This window comes from Phaenicophaeus curvirostris, chromosome 5, assembly GCF_032191515.1.
Source record: "Phaenicophaeus curvirostris isolate KB17595 chromosome 5, BPBGC_Pcur_1.0, whole genome shotgun sequence".
In the NCBI taxonomy this organism is placed as follows: Eukaryota; Metazoa; Chordata; class Aves; order Cuculiformes; family Cuculidae; genus Phaenicophaeus; species Phaenicophaeus curvirostris.
The window spans coordinates 22,021,149-22,048,762 of NC_091396.1; the positions used below are offsets into that span (position 1 = coordinate 22,021,149).

General features: G+C 41.7%; 1 protein-coding gene across 2 annotated transcripts in view; it reads right to left on the reverse strand.

Moving 5' to 3' along the window:
• Window positions 1-11,383: 11,383 nt before the first annotated feature.
• Window positions 11,384-27,614, reverse strand: part of RPAP1 (RNA polymerase II associated protein 1) — a 164,214-nt gene continuing 147,983 nt past the window's right edge. For both annotated transcript variants that reach the window (XM_069857896.1, XM_069857895.1), the window contains exons 15-25: window positions 26,834-26,991; window positions 25,312-25,491; window positions 24,352-24,553; window positions 22,353-22,462; window positions 20,345-20,540; window positions 19,306-19,455; window positions 18,697-18,839; window positions 16,740-17,544; window positions 15,017-15,193; window positions 14,308-14,364; window positions 11,384-13,544 (exon numbers count right to left, since the gene is read on the reverse strand). In XM_069857896.1, the coding sequence (XP_069713997.1) occupies window positions 13,392-13,544; window positions 14,308-14,364; window positions 15,017-15,193; window positions 16,740-17,544; window positions 18,697-18,839; window positions 19,306-19,455; window positions 20,345-20,540; window positions 22,353-22,462; window positions 24,352-24,553; window positions 25,312-25,491; window positions 26,834-26,991 (2,331 nt within the window). In that variant the 3' untranslated portion in view covers window positions 11,384-13,391. The remainder of the gene's footprint in view (window positions 13,545-14,307; window positions 14,365-15,016; window positions 15,194-16,739; window positions 17,545-18,696; window positions 18,840-19,305; window positions 19,456-20,344; window positions 20,541-22,352; window positions 22,463-24,351; window positions 24,554-25,311; window positions 25,492-26,833; window positions 26,992-27,614) is intronic.

Below are 27,614 nucleotides of genomic sequence, written 5' to 3' on the forward strand. Positions count from 1 at the left end.
GATAATATGAAGCTGTTCTTTTCATTTTATTTTAATTATATTTTGTAGGGTCTAGCAATAACCTACTTTGTTCTTTTCAGCTTTCCTAAACAGGTCCTAGTTCTTTAGTGTCTCTTACATAGAGCTCAGAAGAGGGTCAAAGATTACATTACCACAGTTCAAATACACTGTACTTTGCTTTTGAAACTCTCTCTACTCTTTCATAGGATACTCTTGTTCAGGAGAGTTTTGCCATGTGATGTCACTTGGATATCAACAACAAATTACATAAAGCGATACAACTTATCACCACCTTGATCCCTGGGAAGAGGCTGCTGTCTCTGCACACCCAAACCCAATGATTCCGGTTGCTGATTTGCTCCTAAGGAGCCCAAGCTGACCTCCAGTTAAGCCATGTTTAATGTAATCCCCCTGTTTTAATTCTGCTGTATTGACTTCTGCCCAGATGCCAAGACTTTTAGTTGCCTTTGTATTTATCTGGTACTCACAATGCTTTCCACATTAGCAGCATCAGTGAACTAATGGGCTATTTGTTATTTTCTAGATCATTAGTCAAGGCTTGAAACACAAGCAGCCCTTCAGCAATACTCATCTCTGCCCAGGACACAGCTCCTCAGCTTCACTACTTCCTTACAATATGCAGCCCTCCTGCTCAGCCACAGACTATGTGATAGCACCTTTGTGCACACCAATGCAAATGCATTTTTTATCGCTTTTGCTGTGTACAAAATGCTTTAACAGAATCCCAGGTGTTTGAGATTCTTTCTTTCTGCATTCCTGCCAGTCAATCAATTAGCACCATGATTTCCCTGAGAGATATACATGGGCCACAGGTACAGCAGTTACTGCAATGGAAAAAATAATAATAAAAAAATCTTATTCCATAAGCAGTTGGATGGAGAAAGCTCAGTTTCCTATGCTCTATCACCCTCTAAATTCCCTGCCACATCTCCGAAACCTGACTTAGTAGTTTTAGGCTCCCGTGCCTTTCCCCATTTTACAGGGTGGCATGCCAGAAGGGCAGGATGCTCTGTGGCCATTCTGGATGACAGGGCTACTGAATGCCCTGCAAGAAGGTGTAACTGACCAGGTGGCTCCTATCAGACTGAGCAGACATGAGCAGAAATAGCCAAATTCTTCTCTCAGCAGAGGCACCAACAGATGCCTCCTTCTCTTCTACTCACCCACTAGTTCCTATGAAACACACTGGGACTTGATATATTTGCTTTCTGTTCTGCTACATTGGTTTCAAATTGATTTGAGGGTCCAAATATTATTAGAGGAAGTCTGAAGAGAGTGGGACTCCCCAGACCTCATTCCTGAAGGAACCAGCCTAAAAACATATTTGTATTTGTCTGCACATCGCACACTTGCAGCAATAGTCTTTTGGGAGTCAGTCATGGTGGCAGATGCATCTCATCAGGATCCTAAAGGCTGAAAAACATGGAGTTAGCATTCAGAAAATGAAGTTACTTAAGCAAGACTGATTTAGATTCACAAAACTGACTCTAATTTAACTCAAAGCACAACAGCTAGTGATCCAAAACTGGAAGATGTTGTCGACTCTCTTGAGGGACAAGAGGCCTTGCAGGGGTATCTAGGTAGATTGGAGATGGGACTATGATTAATGGGGTGAAATTTAGCACCCAGGAAGAAGTAATGCTAGACACATTAATTGGGATTATTAATTGGGAGAGGAGTGGCTGAAAAGCAGCCCTGCTGAAAGAGATCTGAGGCTGCGGGTTGGCAGCATGCTCCATGAGTTAACAGTGCCCTCGCAACCAAACGGGCAAACCCTTGGCCTGGAGGGCATCAAACAAACACAGCATAACCAGCCATTCACAAGAGGTGATTATGCCACTGTACTCAGCATTGGTGCAGCCTCACCTTGAGTCCTGTGTGCAGTGCTGGGCCCCACAATTTAAAAAGGATGTGAAGATCTTTGATTGTGCCCAGAAGAGAGCAACAAAGCTAGTGAAGGAGCTGGAAGGGAAGTCCTATGAGGAGCAGCTAAGGAGTTTGGGCTTGTCTGCTTTGGAGAAAAAGAGGCTAAGGGGCAACCTCATTGCTCTTTACAGCTTCCTGAGGAGAGGAAGTGGAGTGGATCTCTGCTCCCTGATATCCAGCGATAGGGTGCATGGGAATGGTTCAAAGCTGCACCAGAGGAGGTTTAGAGTGGACACGTGGGAGCATTTCTTTACTGAGACAGTGGTCAAACACTGGAACAGGCTTCCTAGAGAGGTGGTCGATGGCCCCAAGCCTGTCAGTGTTTAAGAAGCTTTTGGATAATGTCCTTGACATCATGCTTTGACAGCCCTGAAGTGGTCAGGCAGTTTGACTGGGTGATTGTTGTAGGTCTCTTACAACCGAAATAGTCTATTCTGTTCTAAAAAGAGTGCACAGACAACAAAAGCATGAAGCAAACATTTCAAATTTTCTGTGCCAGCTCAGAGCTCTGGGACAAGAAGTTTCCTCTAGACAAGTACGCCTTGCTGACTTACCTCCTCCAGATGATTCAGAAACTGACTGATGCACAGTACCACTAGTTACATTTTCATTTTTTGTACTTGGCTTCCTTCTCCACGCACCTTTTCAAAAATGACAAATTTGGTCCTACATTTCACTACAAGCTCACACATCCTGTTTCTCTGCTGGTGCCAACCAAGTCCCCCAGACAATGCATTTGACTTTCAACATTATGATGTGACCAACTCATAGTCTGCCATTCACGGGCACATCATCGATGAGGTTACTCAGACTGCCAGCCAACCATATGACTACAGCATCCTAAATAGCTTCTAAATCAAATCAAGAGTAATAAGATATTGGTGATTTGAGAGACGAAAGCCTTTTGTATCTTAAAAAAAACTATTTCATCCTGAAATTAAGACCTTCTGATTTCAAATCCACCTCATCTGCTGCTGCTGAAGTGAAGCTACTAAAAGCACAGATGACGTGCAGCAGTGTCGTCTTTGGGTTGAACAAAACATAATAAACAGGTGGAAGGACTTAGCATAACTCATTCTTTGGTCCCCCTGAAATAGGAAAGCATTTTCCTTTGTTAGTTTTCTCCCATCTCGTAACATCTGGCTCGGTCTGGGAGAACTTACTGCAGAGACACATTTCCTTGCTGCAGGCCAAACAGGTCATTGATGGGAACCACATGAGTACACACTTTTGTGCTATCAAACAACCCTACAGTGGGTGCATTTGGCAGTGTGGATATCAGACAATGAAGTTGTGAGCCGGGTCCGTGCTCTATACCTCTGCTATAAAGAAAAACACTTGCTAAGTTATACATAGTACACCAAGAGTAGTTTGGAGGGAAAGCTCCTCTAATTTCCTTGGACATTCTTTTTCAGAGTGGAGCTAGGGTACCAGAAAGGTTTTGTTTACACATGCACAGACAAAACAGGTAACTGTGAAATGCTTAAAGCCAGTCTGGCATGTTATACAGACCTGCTGCATTTATACAGTTTGCTATGGCTGCAGTTTTACAGTAACTGGAGATGAAGGGCCTTTCAGAGAGGTGGCCATACCTGACAGAGAGATGAGCTCACCCATAAAAGCATTGGGAACTGGATACCCCCCTGAACTACCCAGGAACTGACTGATTTTCAGGCCTAGATCAGTAAGCAGTTTGGTACATGGCAGCAAATAAGAGACATATAAACTGGAAAATGTTCTTCAGTATCTCACTTTGGCCTGCCATGAAAAGGGAAAAACTAATTAAAAAGATATATCAGAAAAAAAGCTCGTTAGAAACCTCCTCAGACAAGGAATATGGCAAGGACTAAAAGCTTTGATGGCATTTAGACTCCTCGCTACACAGATTTCTTCTAAAATAAAGCAGTCACTAGAACAAATAGTCAAATCACACAATGACAGATCAGTATTTAAATTTTATTTTAAATTTATTTTAAATTCACAATTTTTCAGATGAGACATAAAACTGGGTCCTGACCTTGTGTGATCGTTAAAGATCTTATAATGCTTTTTTTTTTCGAAAAGAGGGTTGTTAATTCCTCTGGTCTGGAAACAATCCAATTTAGGTAACCACCTCAAATCTCTCTTACAGATGCACCTAAATGCAGTACTCTCCCTGTTCTCCAGGCTAAAACAGTGTGGCATTTCTGTGTGCTGTAATACATGACTATAAGTCCTCCCAGTCTTCGCATTAGGTAAAGCAGTCTTTGTATATGCACTCACTGCCACTCCTGTAAGGGGGTTATGAACCATAACGTTTACCAAGGAACTTGGAGATGCATAGCACAATGGCTAAGAAATTTATTATGGTATTTTCATGAAACTCTTTCCACACTTGCGTAGTTATAAATTAGAGCTTCCCAAATTTTGAGAGCTAACAGATAAACTGCAAATGCAGGAGAGTAGAATGCTTGTGCCTTTGCCACTGATAACAAAAAGGGGCAGAAACGAGTCTAGGACTGCCTGATATTGCCTGAATTATGGCTGCTGAACTCATTGATGGTCAGTAGGTGAAACTATAGGTAGTCCAAAACAGTAAGTTTTCAAAACATAAGTATAGGGCTCTTTGATAATCATTAAAGGAAAACACACAGGTTCATCCTAAGCACAGCTTCCAGCTTTCATCAAGGATGACTCATAAGCATGTCTCATTTTCCTAATTTCTTTACAAATAGTATCACCAGGGGTCCCAAAGCTCCTTAGAATTCATTCAATATGGAAATCCATAGAAGTGGATGAAAGACCAGATGAAACCAAACAGCTGAAGGGAAGCATCAACAGTAGTATTCAATGAAGAGTTAGTCTCCCAACAGAATCAATAATTATCTCTTAGAGTAATAAAGGAGCAATAAAGTCCTGAAGGCACACAAAGCTTGAGCTACAAGACATGAAGCATGGATGTAGTAAAATAGTGTGTAATTTTTACTATAATAAAAACTAAGAGAACAAACATATCTGTCACCAGAAAGATTAAGCTTTGAGATGCATAGTGTCTTAACACGAGCTTAACATGAAGGCTGATTTTGAATTGAGCTCTCCGTTATCAACAATCTTTCAAGACAAATATGTTATTATTTTGCAGCTACATGAAAAAGAGAGCTTGTTCTCAAAGAAGCACTCAGTTATGGTTACTTACTGTACTTACTTCTTGTGATCCTCTGGCATTACTAAACAGAGGACATGGTTCTACTCCCATTAAAATCTAAGAATATATTCCCTGAAGAATAGATCAAGGCTAATCCGCAGATGATTTCAGAGATGTTCTTACCTGCATCTTCTCAAAGCAGAAAATCTAAGATTTCTTCACCAGGAAAGCCTGTTTGGTTACCATTTTCCTGGTCTTCACTATTGACTTACCTGAAGTCTCACTACCTAAGCAAAACCCAGATACTAAAAAAAGGATCTAAGAACAAGTAGTTTCTTGCGGTGAAGCTTGCTTCTTGGAAGAGCCTGCAGAATAAGAGCATGTGATGGGTTGTTTTTTTAAAACACATGCAACTTCCTGGTAAAACCATGTGCCCTGAAATCAAGAGAGCACAACCGCAGTGGGACTCTTCTACGTTCACTCTCTCCTGTTCTTCTCACATTGGAAACAAAGCTGGCAATCAAAAAAGGCACCAGTGAAGTTCAGCTTACAGCATGTAGTAAGGAGATTGGGGGAGTATTTTCCAGTTACTGATTCAGTACAATTTGTTAGAAAACATGCAGTTACCAGAAAAAGAAGCCTGAATGAACAAACCCACAAACTAAATTTATCACACTCTAAGAACCTTATTCCTTTAACAATTAATTCTTCCTCAGTATCCTGTTGAGGATGAAGTAGAAAGTAAAAATTCATCTTTGGGTACAATTTTGACACTGTCACATTTGAATTCATTGTAACATAAGAAAAAAGTGGAAACATCAGAAAATTTAGAACACCTTTCACATCAGAACAGATCTTAGGCCAGTAATTAGGGTCTCCCACATCACCAGAGATTATCTTGATCTCAGGCTATTGGTCTTTCTGGAATGCATCATATTTTCTCTCTAGTTTAGACCAGAAACTTTTTTCTGGAAAACATTTAGTATGAACATAAAATTGCATTTTGCTGTTTAAAGAACTCAGTGTTAGCTATGGGCTTATTACTTTTTTCTTCCATCTGCAACTGGCTATAGGAATGACTGAAATAGCTACAGAAAGCAGCAAGCAAAGATTCATGGTCCAAAGGGAAAATCTGGTCACAAAATGATAATAGTTTCTTAACCTAAAGAGTATCTCACTAGCAGAAGACACTTGTACAAGAAGACAAACAATTTATTGTCCCTAAGACAATACTGGCAATTACATACTAATTGTAGAGGAGGTCTGCAAAATGCATGTGGGCACACACTTGCTAACTTTTCCAACAGTGCAAATGCTGGGCCTTCATGGCACCAGTGCACACAGAGAATGAAACGGACTTACAATGCAGAGTAGTTATTCACAGTCACTGCTGTCCACTGGTAGCCAAACTTTGCATCCTACTTTTAACCTGCAAATTGTTCTGTTACTAAAAAGGTAAGCCCATTACCACGAAGAATTTGAGCTTCAGAGATGGCTATACAATATAAAACCTGCTGATAAGAGCTCATTGCAAAGAAGCATGGTCAGCAAGCCCACGCTCTCCTCCATGAATATTCTAAATGTTCACGAAACAGTACCAAAGAGAGAGAGAAACATACTAAAATGGATGCTTTATATCCCCTTTTCTCCCACTCCTTTTCACAGTGGACAGACAGGAGGAGAGCTATGGCAGCCTCTGCCCAAATAACTTCATTGATCCAAACCTGATCAATCTTATGGCAGACGGCACCAAGAGGAACAAAAATGAGCCACCATCTGTGGCATCTTCTGGGTGTCAGCACAACTAACGTTTTGTGAGTGAGCTGCCACTCATGTCAGAGATGAGACATACAATACTTTAGCAGAAACCCTTGTATCATTCTAAATGTAGTTTTCATAATCTATATTGAAAGAAATTTTGATGCCAGGAGTAGGAAATTGCTTCTTTGTGAAGGATGTTAACATATCTTCACAGTTGCACAGCACACTCACATTGGCTGTCATTGTATCGTTGTGGTGTGATGTAAACCAAAATTCCTCTGAAACTGGAATTCACTGCCAGCAAAAGCATACCTGAAGTTAATTCAGAGCTCTTTGCACTTTATAATGCTCTGAAGAGATCAAAGAGCCACCTTGAATGTGCATTTAATGGAAGCTGCTAACAAAAGCCCATAGGCACTGAGGAAGCCTGGAATATTGGAGATGTGCTCATTGTTGAGTGAGGCAGAAAACTTACCATGGTGGAAGCAATAACAGTGAAGAAAAGTCACTTGATACACAAGCGTCAGTCTTCCTTTCAGCACACAGATCCAACAGATTAATTGCTACAGTGTTATCAAATATCTGACAGATCATAGCCAAACGCTGTGGTGTGCTCACACTACCTACGCAGCAGGCAATCTGGGAATTTCAGCCTTAAAAGTTAAGTTACAGCCTTCTCTGCTGCAAGGTTTCTGAATGAGGAGGTCACACATGTTGTTTATGGACATCTGCCCAGACACACCTAAAGAGATGGAATTTCCACCTCAAACTCAGGGGTAGCATCTCAGTTTTCCAGTCTAATTATGAAATTACTGGTTGCTTCTGCAAAAGTCAAAAGAGAAAAGTCAACAGAGAACTAGAAGTTACTACGATGCAGGAAAATCCAAAGTAGAAAGGCAAACAGAGGTGGGGAGGGAAGGAGCACCTAGTGAAGGACAACAGGGACCCAGAGGCTCACCACAACATTGCTGGAGGAGCATCTGGTTGTTTTGCACACAACTTCAGTTGGGCTGAATTTGGTCTACTCAGGCTCTTTTTTTCCACTTTGGGCTGGGGCTAGCCAGAAATCCACATGCAGCATGTTTGCAATAGCTGATTTAAGACTCAAGATTACCACAAAAAAAGGGTGGCCATTTTACCCCTGTGTGCAAGCATTGCTCATCACACAAAATAGCCCCGTGCCTTCGTCCACGTTCTCCATTCAAAGTGGGGAAAAAAATCCCACTTTTTAAAAACTATGACAAAGGGCAGTAAATTACCATAAAATTATTTTTACAAGGGATATCAGAGGTCTAGCTCTACGAATGGAGCTTTTATGAGCTTCTGTAAGGTGAAAGGAAACATGTTTTGCCCTTAGATTTGATTATCAGCTGGAGACAGCATCACTTCATTGATGAGAGATCTTCGCAGAACTAGGAAGAAGCAAAAGCAAGAATTAACATGCCTTTCTGCTGTATTTTCTGTCTGACACTAGAAGAAACACATTTGTCTGACCCATAGTATATTTATACACCCACATCTTATGGCTTGTTCTATCTGTCCATGACTTCATCAGCAAAAGGTGTTTGGGGTTTGCCTGATATTACTAATTGTCCAGACAGAATGCATTAGTCAGAAATGGATTATTAAATTCCACTGTCAAACTGAAGTAGTCAATAAATACAGCAGAATACAAGTGCTTTAATCATATAATGCTTCATATATATTTTACTGTTAAAAAGTTCCCATACAGTGTGGTTTTGGTCCTATTTTGATTTCTTCCTTTCCTGTTTCCTTTCTTCTGCCAGTCTTTGTCCTACCCCTGCGTGTGGTACAGCCAGCTACTGAGTTGCCTGCATATTCTTTTGGAACAGTCCCTACTCAGCAAAGTGAGCCAAGTCACCACATAGGGATCCTAAAATTAGGGAATTGAAACCACTCACAGTTGAAGGATCACAAATCAACTCCATTTCTTCTGCACCGAAAAGGACATGCTTCCAAGCTGATGGGAAGACTCTCTCCCCTTTCAAAATGCAAAGAAAGGTTCAGTAGAATGCAAAAAGCTGTTGCCATTAAAGCTATAGGATGCAAAACTGTGACAGCCTCACCATCTAACCTGCCAACTCAACAGCAATATTAGAAGGAGTATCTTCAACTCATCTCCAGTCCAATCAACCACTTCATCTACCCATCTGTTAAGTACCCCCAGGGGTGGTGACTCAACCACCTCCCTGGACAGCCTGTTCCAGTGCCCAATAACCCTTTCAGTGAAGAAATTTTTCCTAATGTCCAACCTGAACCTCCCCTGGAGCAGCTTGAGGCCATTCCTTCTCATCCTATCACTTAGCAGAAGAGACCAATACCCATCTCTCTACAACCTCCTTTCAGGGAGTTGTAGACAGTGATAAGGTCTCTCCTCAGCCTCCTTTTCCCTAGGCTAAACAAACCCAGTTCCCTCAGCTGCTCCTCATAAGACTAGTTCTGCAGCCCCTTCATCAGCTTCATTGCTCTTTGGATGCACTCCAGAACCTCACTGTCTTTCTTGTAGTGAGAGGCCCCAAACTGCACACAGTATTTGAAGTATGGCCTCACCAGTGCTAAGTACAGGGGCAGAATCCCTTCCCTGGTCCTGCTGGCCATGCTGTCTCTGATACAAGCCAAGATGCTATTGGCCTTCTTGGCCATACAAGCACATTGCTGACGGTCAACCAACACCCTAGGTCCTTCTCTGCCAGGCAGCTTTCAAGCCACTCTTCTCCAAACCTGTAGCACTACATAGGGTTGTTGTGTCCCAAGTGCAAGACTTGGCACTAGGCCTTGTTAAACTTCATCCCATTGGTCTCCATCAATCCCAGCTGTTCAGATCCCTCTGTAGACTCTCCCTGTCCTCCAGCAGATCAACATTTCTTCCCAGTTTTGTGTCATCTGCAAACTTACTAAGAGTACCTTCAATCCCCTCATCCAGGTCATTGATGAAGATGTTGAACAGGACTGGACCCAGCACCGAGCCCTGGGGGACACCACTTGTGACTGGCCTCCAGTTGGATTTAGTTCCATTTACTACCACACTTTGGGCCTAGGCCTCTATCCGGTGTTTAACTCAGCAGAGGGTGTGCCTGTCCAGGCCAATGGCAGCCAGTTTCTCAAGCAGAATATCATGAGAAATGGTGTCAAAGGCTTTACTGACATCCATGTACACTATATCCACAGCCTTTCCCTCATCCATTAAGTGGGTCACCTTGTCATAGAAGGAGATCAGGTTAGTTTGGCAGGACCTGCCTTTCATAAACCCATGCTGACTGGGTCTGATCACATGGTTGTCTTCTGCATGCTGCGTGGTAGCACTCAAGTTGACCTGAATACATTTGTTCTGTTGCAATACAGATTCCCATTGTTCCTACACAGGATAGTATTGGTAACTTGGATGAAACCAAGCATTTTCTCGCTACTATGGACCAGAAGATGTCTTTTTTTCTTCTTTCTACAAATTAAAGGATAGCATCTGTTGTTGTGGGGTGTTTTGTCTCCTGATCACTTATCAGACAACATAAGCTGTTCTGAGTTAGAACTACTTGAGTCCTAGAAACCTATTTGTGTGTCTAATTTCAGTAAAACTATTTTCTTCTCAAAGAAATCTTAGGCTTTTGGCAAGGAGTTAAGAAGTCACACGCATCTGGGGGACAGTTTCCATTCTTTTGTCTCCTCACTTACTCTAATTGGGATTTAAATGGATTAACAGAACTAGCACACTTCGGCCCCGCATCACTTAAACTGCATTCAGTTTAAATTTTAAGCTTCTCTTCACTCTATCAGCTTTTTTACAAAATGCTCCTGCTGGCAAAGCACTGAATGAGTCTCAGCAAACAATCCCATAAAAAGTTTTTTAATTCTCCACATTTTCTTTAAAGGTATATGCAAAAATAAAACATGCCAAAAACTGAAACCAGGTTTAAGGGCTGGTTGGCTTTTGGCTTCTCATTAAAGTCTCGTTTGCAAGTGACGCTGAGAAAGTTTGCATTTAAACTAGATAAAGCAATGCCCTCTAGTGTTCTGCAGAGAGGTCTGGTACAAGGCTGCTCAAAGTTGTAAAAAATTCAAGCTTAGGATTGCTGTACCATCTCAAGTGACAGCCAGTTCTGAGAGTTTATGGCTCACATGCAGCAACCTTAGAATGCCCTGCACACAAGTGTGCCCTGCAGAATGATTTGAGGTCCTTTGCTTCCCTCCATTGCTGATATTTACAACAGACTTTCACGTCATAAGATGCAGGCATTTCCTGGACATTCCCTGATGGCTTGAGGAACACCTGGGAACACAAGAGGCTTTGGAGAAACAGGTAAAAGCCTGATCCTGTCGTTTCCAGAGTTCACCAAACAAATTAAATCCACCTCCTCTCTCACCATCCATAAATACCATCCATGGACAGTTTTTCACTGTGTTTCCACCTGCAACACATGACAAGTCAAATTATACCCACCCCACACCCTCCCCAAGTACACACAGCATTTGGTGTCCCGTGTTATCAACCCACTACACCAGGATGATGCATTTGGCTTGAAGACCTCTCACAGCTCCAAGGCTTGGTGCATTTCCTCAGAGCAATGGCATTCCCAAGATGCTGATAAACTGCAAACAGAACTATCCAAACTCACAAAAGATTTAAATAAATGAGGGTATTCTCACAGTTCCAAAAAAACTTCAGAGCTAACAAGGTATTTATTTACAACATGTACACACTAGAAAACTCGATTTTGCATCGCACAAAGGACTGGAAGAGTCTTTTTAACTGGATGTCTGAAAAGCAAAAGGCAAAGTCCTTGATGAAAGCTGCTCTTACATGGGCGGCTAAAAATCCTTAAATAATACCATCCAATGTGCTTGAAAGACAACTGCTGGGCTCCCACATTCTTGACAGAATAGAAACTCAAAAAATGTGATTTAAATGCATTCATCACATCAAGTACTTTTAAAATAATTAACAATGAAAACAAACCATGTTGAGCACTGTGCTTTTGTTACTTTACCTGCCATTGATCTGCAGCAGAGAGAAACCACAGACCAAAAGCTATAGGGAGGGTAGTGGGTGGGAGAAAAAAAAAAAAAAGATTAAAATGAAACATCAATTCCACCAATGGCTTATCTGAAATAAGGGGGAAAAAAGATGAAACGGCATGTTTTCTAACAACCTAAGGGGGACTGGCTAGCTGGAATTTGTTTCTTGTCTGGAGCAATGTCAACAATTACAAGCAGGCCTATTAAGTGTTTCACACTCTTATTGGGACATTCACTGTAGCAAGGTTAATACAGGCATGGTTTCTTTGGAGGGAAGCTACCTTGGTCTGTTTGACAGGCAAAGAAAGCAGCATAGGTCTTCAGGCCAGGCATGACACTGCATATTCCAAAGAATTTACTTGTAAGAAGGAAAAAAAGAAATAACTTAACAAGGTTTGTTCCTAAAAATAAGTTCTCCAAACAGAAGTGTGCCACAGTGAGCATAGTTCGGCAAAAATTATTAGATATAAACAAAACATCCATTGAGATCACACCTAGGGTAAATTCAAGACTAGATCAGGCACTTGTGATGAGCCTTTTAGGGCACTATATTTGTTGTCCTATGTATGAGGGATACAGAATTTGGATGTAGAATTGGGATCAAATTAGGAATTTTTAAAATTAGGTTTAAGCTTAGGAACTCCACTTTCAAATTTAAATTATGTTCAACTCTTCTCAGAGGGCAACCAATATACATTCTAGTTACACAAGCAGACACTTTATTTTCCTCCATCTCTGGGGGTGGGGGTAAAACCCACTGAGGAGTGGTTACTGCCAAACATCCTGCCCGGCAAAGAAATTATTTTTGATCTTGTTAAACACGTAACCAAATTAAGGGAGACAAGAAAGCAGTTTAGAGACTATGCAAAAGATAGCCAAGGGAGTATAGCCAGGGTTTGTAGCACTCCATCAGGAACTACTATTTCTTAGAGGTCTGGCACAACCTGTCTGTGGGACTGATTGTGTGCACAGAACACTGTCCCGGAGAAAGTGCTTGTCTATACATTTTTCAAACGAAGCACCGAGGATCAGCTTCTTCCCTGTTCTGTTGTCAGTTTATTTGCAGGAGATTGTTTGGGGAAAGGACTATTCAAAACGCAGGATACAAAAAAAAAATGAAAAAAAAACCAAAACCAAGGGAAAGACAGACATCTTGAGAACCCACAGCCTACAGAGTGTGACTGAATGAAATAGCTTTTCCACTTCCTTCAGTTTATTCAACAGTCCAGTGCCTCTCAAGACACATTCTCACCTTCTCTGTGGAGAAGCAGAACAGCCTGAAAGAGAACAGATGAAAATGCTCCACCATTCATCATAAAGAGGCTACACACACATATTGCCATATCTTGAGAAGATGTGTATTGTTCTGCAGGGTTGGGAGTGTTCTGTTAGTGCTGCACTTGGTGAAGACGCCAGGAGTGTCCAGGTAAGACATTGAAATAGTCTGAAGTGCACACAGTTCCATCAGCGAAGCATAAACTGAGCTCTTCCATTCTGCCTTTTGGCCCTCTTCTTGCACAAGTGTTTGCTATACTAGTGCTGGTGCATTATCCTTATTTTCTTTCTGTGTCACCATCTGCAGGTACTTGAGTCGCATGGGAGGGAGCTGCTCATAAAGATCAAATCCCAAAGGGCTCTCTGCATTCAGCAGTCTGTAGTACAGTAGGTGCTTTTTCAAGGTCTGAAGAAAGAAACAGCAGCCATTAAGCATGCCTGAAAAGAATCTATTCTTTTCCACCCTGTCATCAACTCAACGTGGCAATCTGCTGAACAGTACAATTCCATCACACCCAACATATTTAATTATATTGTCTTCAATAGAAAAGCTACAAAAGGTGAGTTTCGTCCAAGAAAATTCACTTTTGATTTACACGAGACTTCCTCTTCAGAACACAACTCCTTCGTCTCCTCAACAACCCCTCACAATGACTTCTTGCCAGATGCACAAGTGGGCTTTTGAGCGTTATCTAAGAATTTACACTGGATGCTAAACATAGAGGGCCAAATGACCCAGCTTTGCCAAACAAAAGATACTTTGGCAAGCTCCCTGAGAAAAAGGAAACCTTTTATCTGCTTTGTTCTTCTAGGGGAAACATCCAGCTAAGAGCTAAGGGAGATCCCTGCTGACCACCTCTTCATAGTTGTGCTGGAATCTTCCCTCTAGGGCCTCTCACTATCCAAATACAATGTTGCTTTGTCAAGAGGCATGGAAATGCAGTACAGGAGATTCATCCAGGCTCCAGCAGGCTCAGGGCTTTGAATTCAATTACTACAAGAACTGGATCACAGTATTCATAGCTAACGCATGTCAAAATTGTGCTGCTCTTATTCTCAAATTAGCAAGGTAGTTAAACACAAATTTCAAAAGCCAAAGGTAAATCTGTAAGTATTGTGTCTCGAAAACTTAAATCCCTGTGGCACAGACTGAATCTTACAGATCCTACCTCATCCACCAACAGCCAAGTCTTCTGTAGCATGCTTTTCCGAGCAGCATCAGTCTCCTGGGAACAAAACACATACTCAGCTTAATATGACACAATGATACTTTTTGCTCCTGTATGTACAGCACTCCAGGAGGATGCTTTGCTCATTACGATGATGCTCCGAAGACCAGCTAGTTCCATCAGAAAGGGCTCAAGATGGCTGTTGCTTGGATCCTCCCTGACCCGAAACTCAGTTGTCTCTGTCAACTTTCTGGTGGAATTGTAGATCAGAGTTGAAGCGATAGCACCAGTTGTCATTGTTACAAGCCCCAAGGCCATAGGAGAGCTTCTGCTTGGTTGTTCAAGCAAGGTAAAACCACAGAGCGCTCTTCACCTTAAGATTGCCCCAGGCAGACTAAACCTATTATAAGCACTCTCTGCCTGATCATCTCTCCGAATCACTCTGCTTCATTCTTTACTAGGCCATCCCCATAACCCTATTTGGTGGCTTTGAAGGTTTGTGTAGGATTGGATATCACTGACACAAGTACCTTAGGGTATAATGAACATGCTGCCGTCTGCTTTCATATGTCGACTCTCTAACAGCTGACCAGCCCTCAAAACATTTGCTTACAACCTTTTTTTCACCACAAGCCACACTGGACCATTGGGAAAAGCAGATTCAAACCCCAAAGCTTCCAACCCTGAGACTCTGCTATCTATTACTTACCTGTGTTGTGCTGTCTTGAGAGAAAATAAAGCTGTTCACATGAGCTACAGCCACCACATAAAGAACAGGGCACCAGGTGTGGCGCAGCGCACCAGTGACCAGTGTTCGGAAGTAGAGTCGCAGGAGGTTCAGGTTATCCTCTGAAGGGGAAGTGTATCGCTCGAGAGGCACAGGAAACTGCAACAAATCCACCCAGAGGCAACATCACAATTTTCATCAAGGTGGAAATAGCGAGGGGAAGTTCACAGCTTCAGGGTGTCCTTTGCCTGTTGTCTGTGTGCATACTCCCATATAGCACAACGTACCTCGATGGCAGAGCTGTTACTGCCCACACTGACTAATGTGACATGCCTTTGACAAAGCATCCTCAAGACCTCTTCAGTTTTATGAAGAAATATTTTACTGGTTAAACCACTGCAGTTGCTTTTTGGCACAGGTAAGAAAAGCAGTTTGAAAGTGAGAAGACTGAGTACTTTCACCAGCACCACAACCTGCTAATGCACCATTGACCTATGCATTTAGCCAGAAAAGGAAAGCAGGTATATGTGCCAGAATTACTGTTGTTGTTAAGTGATGTTTCCAACATTTTCTGGCTTCACTATCTAGCTTCAAAAAACAGCTTAGTAAAGCTTTTAATAGCAACCTGTGTTTGTTTGCTTCTCCATTCTCCAAAAGTCCAATATTTATTCTTCTCAATTTTGAGATAAGTTCCGTAGGGCTAAAATTACACATCGTACTTTAGAGCAGCTTCTTTGCACGATTAAAGACAATCATCGATTTTACTCAATTCAAAAAGCAGTCTACCTGCTGTGGTATTCCTACTTCCCACTATGGTATTTTTAACTCAACTTAAGACAAAAAGGGAAAAACAAAAAAACAAACAATACTTCCTCAAGTGATCTTGCTCAGATTTTCCAATAGTTTGCTTTTAAGCAACACAGCAATGAAAACATTGCTCAAAGTATTTGTTATTTAAAAAAATTCTAAGGACATGGAAAACAATCTGCTTTGAAATGCTCTCCATTGTAAAATATACCACCATTCTGATGGTGCTGAGAGAGCTGGTGCTGAGGGATCAGAATGAAGTATGTGATGTTATAATCAAGGTTTTCATCTAGAATATGGCATTTGGCTCTGTTCCTACATATACTAGTGGAACTGGAACAGAAATAGGGAAAGGCTACTGGAAACAATACGGAACAGAGAGTCTACCAAAATAAGCGGACCAGAATATCTTGGCTTTCTTAGCTTATGAAACAAAAGCTTATCTGGCCATAATAATAGAGAAAAAACTGGCTGCAGCACTACTATAACCAGAGCCCAAGTGCTGCAATCTCACAGTGGAAAGCACTGATCTCATGTAAAATGCTGGTTCACAGTTGTTTGGAAAAAAAAAAAAAAAGTGAAAGGTTATATTCATATTAGCAAACTTTAGGCTAGATCACAGATAAAAAGAATAAAATGTATACACTACTGCTGCTACAGCCCTAAATCAAAAGAACATTACTCTCCACTCCTATTTTACATTTGATACTTTGGACTTTCTTCAGAGAGAATGAAAATATTCTAAGCAAAGAAAACATGATTATTCTACTGGACAAGAAGGGACAAGAAAGACAAGAAGTGCTGGGAGGATGCCCATATCAAGGTTGGAGAAACACAGGCAAGACAACAGTAACCCAGAAATACACAGTGACAAGCAGCTACCATAAACCAGGATTACCTGCTGGAGTGGCACTCCCAGTGCTCGCAGGATACTTGTGTGCTCCCCAAAAACAGAGAGACGCAGATGAACGCTGAAGCGCTTCTGTAGAGGTAGAAGAACAAACACTCCAAAGAGCGGATCTCCAAAGGAGACACCTTCAAACTGTTCCAGGAGACTTATATAGAGATCATGGAAGGATGCCAAGCCAGGGAGAGGAGCATCCAAGTTCAGGGAGTCCAGTGCCTTGGGTTGGCAATACACAGAGAGAAGGGCAGCTGTGTAGCGGTGGACTGGTGCTTCTAGAAAGAGGTCACTGCCTGTGAGGAACACACACATAAGACGTGCAAGTTTGGCAGCAGTAGGAATGCTCTGAAGTGTTTTAGCCCGCCAGGTTTCTAGCAACAAGACCCACTGGAGGTTCCAGGTCACAGTGTTGACAAGATCAAGTGGGAGAGAGTTCAGTATAGCCCCACGTGTCTCTGCATTAGTCACTTTGCTGTAGAGGCTGATAAGCGGAAAGAATGGCCAATCTGAAGGCAGGATGGGCCCTCTGACTTCAGGAAGCAGCATTGACTGGATGAGGTAATTCCGTCCTTGGTAGGATGCTTGGGAACGCATAAGGGTAGGCTGCAAGTGAACAAAATGAGAAATGTAGCAGGAGCGGATGGAAGGCAGATTCTCATACGATTCTCTCAGCAGGACACCACGAGTAGCCTTTGAAGAAAATGCTGCTGCAGAGCCCGGCTGTGCCAGTTTGGCACTGGTATCCAGATGTAGTATATCAGAGAAGTCAGCTGCTTCTGGCCCTCCAGCTTTCCCTTCACTGTAAGATAAAGAAAAGCATCCACTTAAGAACCAACAAAAAAAAAACCCCAAAAAACAAACCCCAGAAGACCTAACAAACAAAACACCACAGAAATTAATCTCTACAGCCTTCCTGGATCAGGGAGAATAGTATGAGCACAGACAGCACTTACAACACTTTCTACAGCATTCAGCCATAATGAATGCCTGCAAAGCATCATCTTGGCATTTACAGTGAACTCACAGAACTACACTTCAAGTTCACAACATTAAGGCCTTGCCATGAAAAACCTCCACACAATGTCAGCAGTCTGCTGCAGACTGTTGTCCAGAGAAGCATTATCACAGCTGTCAGTGTGCTGAGGTGGAATATCGCATATCATATAAGGTCTACATGAATCAATAAGAGATTTCTCAAAACAGTAGCTTTGCATATGTCAGTGGCAAGGTCTGGGGAACCAGTGTAGTTCTATAGCATGCGTTTGTGAAAGAAACAAATAAAAAAAACCACAAACCAACAAAACCAAAACCTCGCACCCAAGCAAACAAAACCACCTACAAACTTTCCTTCTTTTGGGAAAACTATAGCATCTCTTTGCAGCACCTTGGTCCAGCCTCCTACAGGGATATGCTATGGCAAATTTCAAACAGATTGTGATGAACAATGTAAACTGCTACCATTTTCTTGGCCAGACAGGGGAGGCTTCTCATCTGAGATGCTCATGATTTACTCTAGTTCAAGGTGGAAGACATCACAATTGTCAGCTCAGAAAAAGTTTGTGCAAGTACTTGTATAAGGTTTGAGAAAGATTAACATAGCCAAAAAAGCTTTATTAGAATTCCCATGTATTTTCTGGACTTGCTACTCTCAGGACAGCAGATGCTGGGCATGAGCAAGAATTAGTTCTATCAGGAATCAGAGGACTCTTGCCATGGAGGAGATAAAAAAAATGGTCACATTTCTCAATATTGTTACATCGGAAATAAATCTGAAACCACACTGCTGGTCTGATTAGAAGGCTCCCTGACTGAAAAATATGCCAAGGAGTAACTATAATTTGAATACAGGCCAATTATGATGACAAAATTACAGTGCCAACATGTACTTTTTCAATTTTCCCAAGTTCTCCCATATACGAGACTACAGAAAGGAAAAAAATGCAAAGCTTACGGAAGAAACTCTGGATTAAAGGTAAGGTCTAGCAGGACCTCGTAAGCCAGATGCTCACTCCCTGGCAACAGACGGCTTAGCAATGCCATGGCAACACAGTGATGGAGTGAGGCATGCTGCGTGTAATCCGGACAAGTGCTTGCCTGTACAGGAAACAACACAACAGATAAAAGCACTATATCATTTGTCAACAAGGACAGGAAGGTCAACAGAGACATAGATCTCGCTGTAAAGTGAGACCAAGTAAGACTGCAAGAACTGTCAGCATCCACACTGAGATCTTTCTGCTTCCCCTGATTGTCTTACAGTGTCAGACTTCTTTTTCAGCAGCACACTTGAAAACTTTGTTCTCGCTCTAAGCCCAAAGACAGGCAAAAGTATAATTTTGCCATCCAAAGAATCTGGATCTAAATAACCACATCAGTAACTGTAAAGATCTTATTTGCTAATAGAGCATGCAAGACAGCTGAAGAGTCATCAGACCTAAGTCAGATATGAGAAGGAACATGGATGCAACGACCACTCACAAGTCTGACACACTGACTTGTAAAGGCCAGGGTAAAGTCAATTCCTCAGCTGAAAGAAATGAAAGGACAGGACTCATGATACCATTCTCCGAGCCAAAGCTAGCACAAAGTACTGCAGATGATATTCATGGCGCAGGATCCATGCAGATGAGGGAGTTACAGCGGGAGGTCCGGTCTGCCAACTTTGATGCAGATAATCCTTCAAGCCTCTGAAGTCCAGCACAGACCTGTACTATAAAGGATTCAAAAGTGGAGACAAATACTATTAAGACAGTTTGTTCTTGGAGGAAAGTAAAACATAGCCCCCTCCAAGGCCTAACCCCTAGCTTCTCCCATAAGAATTCCTGTTGGCTACTCCAAAATTTAAAACAGCCTGGTAAGTATCTGCTTTTCTGCCTCAAGTCTCACCTGCATCCATCATGACCATCCCCACCACAGGTAACCAATAGTTACTGCCTACATTTTCCATAGCATTTTGTAAGGCAGAAGTCTGACCAGTGGCTTAAGAAGTTCTTCTCTCATCTGGCCAGATATTGCTATTAGTAAGCAGTCAGCTAGCTCAACATGAGACAACAGAGCATAAGCTTTCTCAAAGCTTTCCTAAGTACTCCATCTCTCTAGGGCTCTGCCATTTCCTTTTCAGAGTTTGCATCCTTCTATGACACTCTCATTCTAAGAATGCAAGGAACCAGAAATAGAAGAAACCTCTTCAGTCACTGTAGCACTCATTTTTTGTTTAATGTTATCCCATTTTTCTTTTATGTACATTTCAACCACCCCTTTCCTCCTCTAATATTGTTATTTATTTTGCTGAGCCAAACAACAATTATCTAATCTTCATCATTCCTCGCCTGCTCTATAATTCCAGCTTCCCAGTGTCAAAAGGACATGGGAATTCAAATACATCAAGATATTTTTCAGTTCTTTGACCCAGCTACTCTGAAAACGGGTGTATTTTTCTCCACAGTACTTGATATTTCTAAAAGAAAAATACACAACAATTCCTTTTTTAATAGTCCTGCTAACATCACTTTAAAGCATGGAAAGATACAAATACTATCCTCCCTCACAAGTATATTACCATTCATGTAGAACTTACAGTGAAAGAGCCTTGTTCTCACCTTGCTGGTCAGGCCTTTGTGAATGTGAGTGATGCTATTGATAAGAAATAGGAGGGCAGTGAGAAAGGGAAAAGGTGACTTGGATTCAACCAGGCTCAAAGGAGGTTTGCCTCCCATGCAACTCAGCGATGCAATGCTGCAGACAGATTCTGGTGCTTGGGAACAGGACAGAGGGTTGCACAAAGCAGAACATGGTCTGTGTGAACAGATAAAGAGAGAGGGGTCAGGTCAAAGGCATACTTTGATGCTGCTGAAAAATTACCTTGTAGGAATGTTACTCTCTGAACCGTGCCACACATTGCAGTAAAACATAAGACCTGAAGACTGTGCAAGAAAAAAGCTAGTGTCACAGTTGGTCAAGCAAGCACTACTACCATACAAGCTAATGCCAGAAATACTGATAGCGATGCATCTTTGATGTCAAATATTTAAAAGAATTGGGCCTTTGATGGAAAAAAAAAAATACACATTTCTCCATGTACATACATAAATGAGGCTAATAAAGCTGCCAACCCACTCAAGACATTTCAATAACTGGCAGGCAAGCTAAAAAGGCAGTTTGTGTCTAAAATTGACATTGCAAAAATGCTGCCCCTTATGTACTCATAAAATATGTATTTTTAGAACCTAGCTTTAACATATGTGAACATGACCGTGCATACTGCTCTTGGTGTGTGTGCTCACTCTGTGTGGGTGAAACTAGAAATTTTCATACCAGCAGTGCTTATGGGGCCCACACCAGACACACCATGTCTATACAGGCAAGACCACTACAAGGAAGAGTGATCATAAGCATGTTGCTCAACGGTAATAAGCAATACGGAAAATTCTGCCAAAGATCCATATCGTTACTCTATGACAGAGAACTAATTCTTTAAATGTATTGCTCTTCTTTCCACTGGCACTACCATGCAGGAGACGTGTGAACACATCTGGGGCTCACAGAGTACCCTGAACTCCTGGCCCTAATCTGCCCAGAATGTTTAGACAAGGCTGTCAAACTATTAAGGCAGAGACTAGCAGACGCTTAATTTTTACCAGTCAGTTAAGAACAGCCTAGGATAATTCTTGCTGATGGGCTTTTACAGCCTGACCAAACCCATTTGTTTTCAGACCTTAAGGGTAGACAGGAAATGGTCTAATAATTGTCCTTGTATTGTAAGCTTTCGTGCTAAGAGCTTCAGTTCTCCACAATGAAAGAACATGGGCCAAACTGTATGGTGACCACTTAAAACCAAAATTTCCAGTGTCCTTTATATCAGATGTTCCCAGAAGAAGCTGGACATCTCCCTGACTACAAGTTAGGCCTTTCAGCTTCCTCTTCTCCAGAGAGCTGATCACAGGCTAGCAGAGAGGCTCCCTCTATCACAGAAAGACAGAACATCTGCAGTGCTTAACAGTTTCCAGAGCCAGATGAAGCTCATGTAATCTAAATTTCTGAAAGAAGAATTTCCTATGTGGCCTTCCACTTTTCTGCAGTGGCTTTCAAAGCCTTACCAAAATACTGCAGGAACTTAAGGACAACAATCTAGTATAAATGATTTTACATAAGCAGCATCACACAGAGCAAGCAAGATGTACACGCATACACACACTCACCTCCCCAGTGCAAGAGGGGCCCAAATTAATGCTACCTTTTTTTTTTTTTTTAAGCCAGTGGGACCAAAGAAGAATCAAAGCTAAGAGTAAGCAAAATCAATCTGAAATTGATATGAAAAACACAGCTACATGGAACAGCGGAGATGCAGATCCTGCAGCAACACTGTAGGAAAGGAGGAACTGAAGGATGTCTGTGGCCATTATGCTTTTTGCTTTGAGCAGGGAGAGCGCAAAGTAGCATGAAGACAGAGCACTACTGCACTCCAATTCACGCCTACGGAACAGGTACCTACAGGAAAAAGAAATAGGAGGGGAAAATCTGCCACATAGTAGCACTATAGAAATGAGGCTGCCTTTAGGAATGCTTTTAGCTTCTGGCAACAGCACCTGAGCAGTGAAATGATTTTACCTGAGTAAGTCCCACATGCTGTGTACAGCTGGCTGGCTGAGAAGAGGCTGCAGCACCTCAGATGTCAAACGTTCCAGTTCCTCTAAGCAATCAATTGGATTGACTGATGGCTGCAGAAGACACAGATAAAGGCAGTAAAAGATTGTGAATGAAGGCATTCTAGTAAGGGCAAAAAGACAGGTTGAGTTAATTGATTTCTGTGTGTTTACTATCTTTCTTCCAGACCACATCATCCACACAGTGGTATTGCTGTAGGTTAGAGTTGGCCTCATTGCTGGTCGTGTGGGAGTTGAGAGCTGGGACCTCAAGGTCTTCTCACACTCAAGTATTAAAATGCACCACAAAGACTTCTTAATAGACTGGAAGGAAGGTATAAGATCCTTGGAATCAAGATTCCCTAAACGAAAACTTGCTCTAAGTGGCTAAACCCCCTTCCCCATACAATCTACATGCTGATCTTTCCATTTGACTTGAAGACGATACAAAGGTATTTATTTAAAAAAAAATAAAATAAAAAGGGGGGATTAACGGTATAAAGTGCGATTGACCTACCCATCAAATGTGACTGGACACTGTGGATGAACACTGCACAGAGGAGGATCTGTGGCTTTTAGAGAATCATCCAAATTTGTCCAACCCAATATTCCAGGTTGAAGGAAAGTGCTGGCATATTTTAATGCTCTTTCCCTTCATTAGTGTGCTGCTCTAGGACCCATTTCTATAACATAAAATCTAACTTTCCCTGAGGTAAAATCCCACTCCAGAAATCAGGAAAATCTACACAAAGTTATTAACCTTGGTTCTTAGTTGTCTAAAAAAATATTCCAAGAAGGTTCCAGTACACGCTAATCTAGTTACCATACAAGTTCATCTTAATTTTCTTTGCACTAGTCCATTAAATATACTACATGAAATTTTTTTTTATTTTTAAATCAGATTGCCTAACCACAGGTAAACGACTGAACTTCTGTTTAAGTGGAAACAAAGATAAAAAAAAGTCATATTGTAGTTAAAGAACTTCAGGAATTACTTTCTCAGCCACTCCTCTGGGACATCTAAAAAGGCTGAAAAGAATATTAATCTCTTAGTTATCCTGGTCCTTTAATGCTCAAGATCTAATGACAGCACGTGGAGGGTATTACCAAACTTTGAGGCACACAAGATGTCTTTGAAAGATACTGGCAAGTTCCACTCCAGCCACAATTAACAAACTCAGCTGCTTGGGCAAGTTTCAGAGAAGTTGCAGAAGTGTGAGTAGCTACAGCCATTAAACTACCCCCCCACCTTGAAGACAGCTCTCCTAGGTCAGAACTTGGGCATGTCAGTTGGGCAGTAAAGAGTAAATTTGTATTAACTTTTAGAATAGGAATCTTTAAGGCAGCTACAGTATAAGATATTCAACAGCATCACACTGATGCGTCACCTTCAGAAAAATCACTTTAAAAGATCGTCACATACTACAGTGTAACTAGGTTACAGAATCTGATCTTGAATATTAGTGGGGCAGGAAATAAATCTCTTCATTGCTTCGTATCTGAATATCATACGGCATGACCCTTGATGCTCAATCTTCCAACAAGATTATTGCAGCATAGCTGACCATGCGTAAGCTCTCAAACAAATGCAAAAACGTGCAACTTGATTTAGCTTACAAGGAGAAAGGATTGCCAAACTAAATTAGGTCATATTTGTTTCACACTTTGGATCTCTGCAGCCACAGCAATACCACATATTTTGATTGAGACACTGAGACCAAGGTAAGAAAGAACAAGAATGGGAGATGGTGATATTTGGCACTGCTAATGTGAAGTATCAGCAGACTTATGAGACCCTAAATGCCATGCAGCCTAGATATGAGCTGCAGTAAACAAAACGTAGTCCTCGGCTAGATGCCTCAACATCTGTCTTTATAGTTTTGCCTTTAAATTCAGGATTTCAAAGGTAATATACGAGCTGATGTTGGCGAGATGAAAAGACACGCTGTATTTTCAGACCTTACCTGGTGGCTGCAAGCACTGTAATAAACTGCCAAGTAGATCATATAAGTTGTGGTCAGAGGCTGAAGAATTTGCCAAGTTTCTGTCTGAGAAATCTCCTGAAGAAATTTTTTCAAACTGGCCTCAAGAAAGGGCTGTAAGCCTGACACTTGATTCCATGATACTGGAGGAGGCGGAATCTGTTCGCTATCTTCTGAGCTATTACTGAAACACAACAGAAGCACGACACAGGATAGCGAACGTCTCAGAAACAATTATCTCTCTAAGTCATCATTTTTTCCTCACAAGATTTCCTACAAGATTTCCATGCAGTCTGGAAGGTAATACCCAACAACAGTCACTAGGGGAAAAAGTCTTTGAACGTTCCCACAAACCAGACCAAATCAATTTAGGCAGAAAGGACAAATGTCAAATCTACTCATGAAAGCTGAAGTTTCTTCACCTGCACTAATATGTTCTTGAGATTTGTTCTCATTTTACTGGACACTCAACCTCAGCTTGCAGCTTTAGTCAAGGGTTTCTTGCTTTTCAGCAGAAAAGGCATCCATGTCTTCAGCAAATCCTATGATGCCCACCAAACCAAACAACCTCTTAACCCTGACCCGTCCCGGTCTCTGCAGAGAAGTTCTTTCCTCCAAACCTTAGGGAAGTCACTTCCCCCTGCCCCCACAAAGGGAAGGACAAAGGAGGTTCCTACCCCTTTCAGCAGGGCATTTGGCTTACGCTGCCCTTCTGCCCCATAGCTCAATACAGATTTTTACTCCTGCCTCTTATCAAGCTAGCAGGCACACAGCTGTCCATCAGGCAGACCTTGTGTCAGAGGGAATACCCATGCAGAGATTCACATGTGAGACAGTATGCCACTGAAAATGAAAGAAAAGGTGATAGCCAGGTATCCAAAGAGAGGGAAGACAGGACACCAGCTACCCAGACACACAGAACTATTGGCAGAGTGGGCCTACCTGTTCAGCTTGGCCTGCAGCTCTGCTGTGTAGCCCGCTGTTTGCGTCATGTATATCAGCATAGTAACTACTGCTGTAGCTCGCTGGACAGACAACTCAATCACAGGGCTCTTTCGTTTGCAAGCGCTTGGCAGCTCAGGCAGGGACTGCAGTATCCTCACCAGCACAGGGTAGAGATCCCTATTGCAGGAATAGGAGAATAAACAGGGTTGGAAAGGGTCTCTGGAGATCATCTACAGCTCAGCTCCCTGCTCAAGCCAGGTCAGCTAGAGCAAGTTTACTCAGGAACATGACCAGCTGGATTTTGAATGCCTTCAAGGATGGAGAGTCCACAACACTTTCCTGTGCGACTTGCTCCAGTGTTTGGTTGGCCTCACTGTAAAAAAAGTTCTCTCTTACACTTAAGTGAAATTTCCTGACTTTCAAATTTGTGCCCACTGCTTCATGTACTTTCACTTCATACCACTGGAAGAACCTATCTCTATCTTCTTCTTCTCTATCATCACGTATTTATAAAGATTGCCAAAATGAGATTTTGAGAATGTCACCACCACCAGAACAATAAAAATAAGCAGATATAAAAAAAAGATGCTGAAGGAAGGATACTATAATTCCAAATCCATCCAAATGGGACATATCTCATATCTGCCTCTAAGCATACTGACAACCTCTTGGAAAAACTTTTGGTTTATTGTTGTTTCCCTACTTCTCATACTCAGCCAAAGCATCCACAGTTATAATCATGCAAATTTAAGGAATCTTCTGCTGCTTCTCTTTCCTCAATACTCACAGTGCTAAAAAGTGATATACAGATTTTACTGTTTATTAACCAATACACCTGATTGGGCTGGAGGACACTAAATGCTCCTGTAGAAAGAGAATCTCCCTTCTCAAACTTAATAGTGGCCTCCCTTTTACTCCTCTTCAGAACAACTTCACAGTTATCTCTGTTCTTCCAAGTCAGTGCAATTACAGGAGGAAGATTCAATGCCTGAGGCAGGTCAGACTTATCCCAGCGCAGACCTTGATGGTCAAGCACAAGAACTTTTAATGAACTGAAAATTGACACAGCATGCAGTTTCTTTGCACCAGTCCATCTCATTTAGCGTGCATGCTGGTGACTGCTGCCCACAGACTGCCTTTAGATCATCAGATTCAGTCCCATGCATGCTGCAAACTATGTGCCTTAATGTCACAGAAGCACAGATTATTCATGCCTTCTAGAGGAAAAAAGATACAGCCCTAAAAAGTTAGGGTGATCTCCCACATTATAGGGGAGAAACAACAAAATACCAGGGCTTAAACACAGGAGATAAAGAACAACCAGAAAAAAAGTAGTACTCAACACGAATTACTTTAGAGACCACGAGTTTTACTGCAGGAGGGCAGAGAAAGGAAGATAAGACTCCCCGAAGGGAGTAGAGACTGAGACTGGAGATCCCCATCTAGAGCCTCTCTAGAACATAACGTTTGTTTTCTCTGTTGTGCCCTCCACCCCCATTTCACCAGGTTTGGGCTGTACCTGTAGAGATCACAGGCCTGACCATAGCCAGCAGCCACAGCCCACAACCGGAAGGCTTCGGTGCTTATCCTGATGGCTTCTTCCCTTGGCAGGGGCAGATCCAGTGGGTCTTCAGCTATAAAACGACTTAACCGACTTTTCATTTCAAATTTGTTAAACTGTAAACAAACCAAAGAAAGAAAGAAAAGACTGAACAACCAGAAAGACAAAGGGATAAGAGACATCAGATGCATGCACTATTACTGCATTATTCCAACACATCAAAAGAGCCGTGGATTTCAATTCAGCTCGCTCTAAACTCAACTTGCACTGTTAAAATTTGCCTTTATCTTGTATTACCTTAAGGAGCATACGACAAAAGATCAATAAATGGTCAATGGCTATTAAGAAAGACGTATTCCTGGAAGGGATGTGTAGGTGTTACCTAATCCATTCTTAAAAAAGATCAGCTACACATAAATCCATTCCTGATGGAGGTTTGTTGAGCCCACACATTCTTTTTCTAAATGGTCTCTGCATCATTTAACTGATTTTTAAAAACTATATAATTATCCTCCTTTAAGCAGCCATAAATAGAACTCTACTACCAAGATTACATGTGAAGATATATCTCATGAAAAACACCATATACAAATATTGAATTGATGCCAATATTCTTTTTGGGAGGTCACACTAAATAGCTTTCAGAGGTTCTACAACTTAAATCTTTCTATGATTCTGTGTTCATTTTAAAGAAAAGGGTACTTTCTGCATATTACTTCTGTAAGATTATAGAATTTTG